A 3,066-nucleotide genomic window follows, 5' to 3' on the forward strand; every position below is an offset into this window, starting at 1 on the left:
CGTGAAATGGCTCGAGGGCGAAGCCCTCGGCTTGCTGCCGGCTACCACCCGGAAGGGTGTAGGATCGGTTCGAATGTAAGGCATATTGCCCAGGTGTACGGTAGGGAGCAGGCAAGCCGAGCATGAGTCACAGGAGAGTCGATGGAAGAGAGGACGATATGGTAAAGAGTATGGCAATAGCCTCGTACGGAGACGAACCGATGAGGAGGACAGGAGGGCTGCAAGCCCGAGTGAGAGTCAAAATAACCCTTACAAGAACCCAGAAACAAGATCGTTGACGATAAAGCCAGGGCCGATGCATTGCAGACCGTTGTTGCTATATTGAAGCATTTTGGGAAAAACTTATTCCATTAGCCTTCTTTAAGCTCTTGAATTTAGTTGGGCGAGGAGATCCTACGTCTTGCAATCTCAAGTTTTCTTTTGACTAGTTCTGCGCTCTGAATCGAGTCTTCTCTAGCTACAGGTTTTTAGTAAGCCAAATGTTACGTGGAGCAATGCCGTCGTAAGCGGTCCGCTCTACTCACATGCATGACTACTTGATCCTCTATAGTTGAGGTTAAGGGAATTAAATCATCAGACTCGTCTTCGTATTCGTCAGGCTCCTCGCTTTCTCTCTCAGTATCCTCGGTGAATGTGTCTTGATCTTCATCTTCACCCTGACAATCGCTAATATCATGAGTTGACAGCCAATATTTGAGCTTTGTTTGGCTGTCTGTAATTTTCGCTGGCAGAGAGGAAAATTGGATAGGAGATGGAGCGTCTAAGCCAACTAAGTGACCTAACTCATCATGCTTTGCCATGTGCCGAGCAATTTGTCCATTGCCAACCCTTTGTTTCGACACAGTATTCCGGCAAGTGGGGATAGGGCACATCCATCGCGGGGTGTGTAGCCTTTTCACGTGGTTCCTTACTGCTGGCATCTGCGCAAAGGTCGCTGTACAGCCGGTTGGCTCTAGAAAAGGGCATGGGGCTCTCGCGCTCAGATGCACAGCAGCATAGTGCTCCTAGGCACTTTGCTTATTGGCAAACGTGCTCTTGCAGACAGTTATTTCAGCTGCAGGATATGGAAAACGTTTACCATCATGTGCCGTCCTGTAGAGTCTAAGCGCATCGCTGTGTGAAAAGAATGTTTTGGTACATTCCTTTTTTAGACAAGACCTCCGCTCATGAATGCCTAGATGTTCGCGGCGGTAATGATTCTTTGCGGCTTGGGCGTCGGCGTATATCTTTGGACAATCAGTTGATAGACATGTCTATCTCTTCATACACGTGATTTTTTGTTAATTTTTTTAATTAGTGGCTGCGGCTCAGGGGCCTGCAAATGGCGGGCTTATTTTCCAGCTTTTATAAGCTGTTTTTACTGTAAAAAGGCAGGAAAAATAGCCCTAAACTTGTAAGCCTATAGTCCAACTAGCGAAGGTACGTACTTATAAAAAGTAGGGTATAAGCTATATATATAACGGGCTTGTATAAGTACGTCTAAACTATATAAAGATGCTAAGCTAAAGAGAAGAAGAGGGGGCCGCTAAGGCGCTAGTAGTAAGCGAGCTAATAATAATTTTCTATCCTGGGGATAGAAAATCCTAATTAGCTAGTTTTCACGTAATTCCATATAAGCCCGATTGTACAATAATAGTGGTGGAAAAAGACGTAGTAGGTAGTATGCCCTAGCACCGTCCCAATATATATATATATAAGGTGAAGAAGCGAACGCTTAGGTAGGTGGGTGAATTAACAGTAGCTTTAATTAATAAGAACTAGCATATTCGAATTTAATTAGATAATATTATTACTGCTTAAAGTTCTTAATAAAGAGACTTTAAGCCGTGTGCCGTGGGTTATGTGACTCCCTATAGACCCTATCATCTATCTCTTTATATATATAATTTTTTATTAATTTTTTTAATTGGTGGCTGCGGCTTAGGGGCCTATAAATAGCGGGCTTATTTTCCAGCTTTTATAAGCTGTTTTTACTATAAAAAGGTAGGAAAAATAGCTTTAAACTTGCAAGCCTATGGTTTAAGGAGAGCGAAGCGTAACCGCAGCTAAATTGGGAGAAAATGTGTGTAGAGAGATATATTTTAGGTATTAGCCTTATATATAAGGCTAAGTTAAAGAGAACGCTAGTGGGGTGCCTAGTTGAAACCTTTGTAAAAGGCGGAAGGCGTTGGCCTGTGAGGTTAAGTAATAAAGGCGGAAGGTGTCTGATAACTAGCGGCCTAGGCGTTAAACCTCCTCGTTAGAGAAGCCGTGGTCTAGGGTATATTGGGCCGCGCCCCTATAGAAGCTATAACCTATATACTGTACGGCTTAGATGCTATAGAGGGTTAGCCTTAATTTAAGCATCCTCCGCGTATATGAGGCGGAGAATGCCGTGCTACTAGATGCGGTAAATAGCGGCGCGGAGGGAGCCTGGGGGTTTAGGAGAAAAAGCCTCTGTAGCGCTACTATAGGGTAAACTACGTTAAATGTGGCGGCTACTATAATTTAAACGCCCTGCTTATCCTTATTAGTCTTACTTTATTTAAGATAAAAGGTAAGGTGATCTTTAGAGGGGCTAATCTATATGTTTAAGCGGGTAGCCTTGGTCGCGGCGAATAACGGTTTAGACCGTTGCTTATTAGTATAGGAGATCTCGCCTATACGGAGGCACCCTGTGAAGGCGAGGTAGAAGGCGGTGTTGGTATTTACCCCTTAGATCGAGTTGCTGCTAGTCGCGATCTTAGCGAGGATGCTATATAAGATTGGTAACTTTAAAGTAGCTTCCTTTGGGCTAGGGTTGAGAGAGGTTGCCCTATTTAGTATGTGACGAAGTAACGCATTCTTAAATACTATAACTAGGAGAATGTAGTTAACGTATATAAAGCGGATTGTGGTAAGGTATAAGTATATAGTCTTTAAAGCTACCCTGCCTATATGCGGAGAACTATTGCTATACATTCTTTATGCTACCTATTTTATAAAGTTGGGTAACTAGGCTAGGTATAGCGCTACAGCCCTTATAGTATAGAAGAACTCTTATAACTTTGTACCTAAGGCGTACGTCTTATAGGTGCTAAGCTTAAT

The 3,066-nt window shown here is 43.3% G+C and overlaps 1 protein-coding gene across 1 annotated transcript; it reads right to left on the minus strand.

Moving 5' to 3' along the window:
* Positions 1 to 424: 424 nt before the first annotated feature.
* Positions 425 to 1,111, minus strand: K441DRAFT_682086 (uncharacterized protein; the record flags this gene model as incomplete). Its single annotated transcript, XM_067651539.1, has 3 exons — positions 425 to 457; positions 525 to 920; positions 1,079 to 1,111. 3 exons carry the CDS (start codon positions 1,109 to 1,111, stop codon positions 425 to 427), a joined length of 462 nt encoding a protein of 153 aa, XP_067497556.1.
* Positions 1,112 to 3,066: the final 1,955 nt, after the last annotated feature.

The sequence above is a fragment of the Cenococcum geophilum genome (assembly GCF_001692895.1).
Source record: "Cenococcum geophilum 1.58 unplaced genomic scaffold K441scaffold_74, whole genome shotgun sequence".
Lineage (NCBI taxonomy): Eukaryota > Fungi > Ascomycota > Dothideomycetes > Gloniales > Gloniaceae > Cenococcum > Cenococcum geophilum.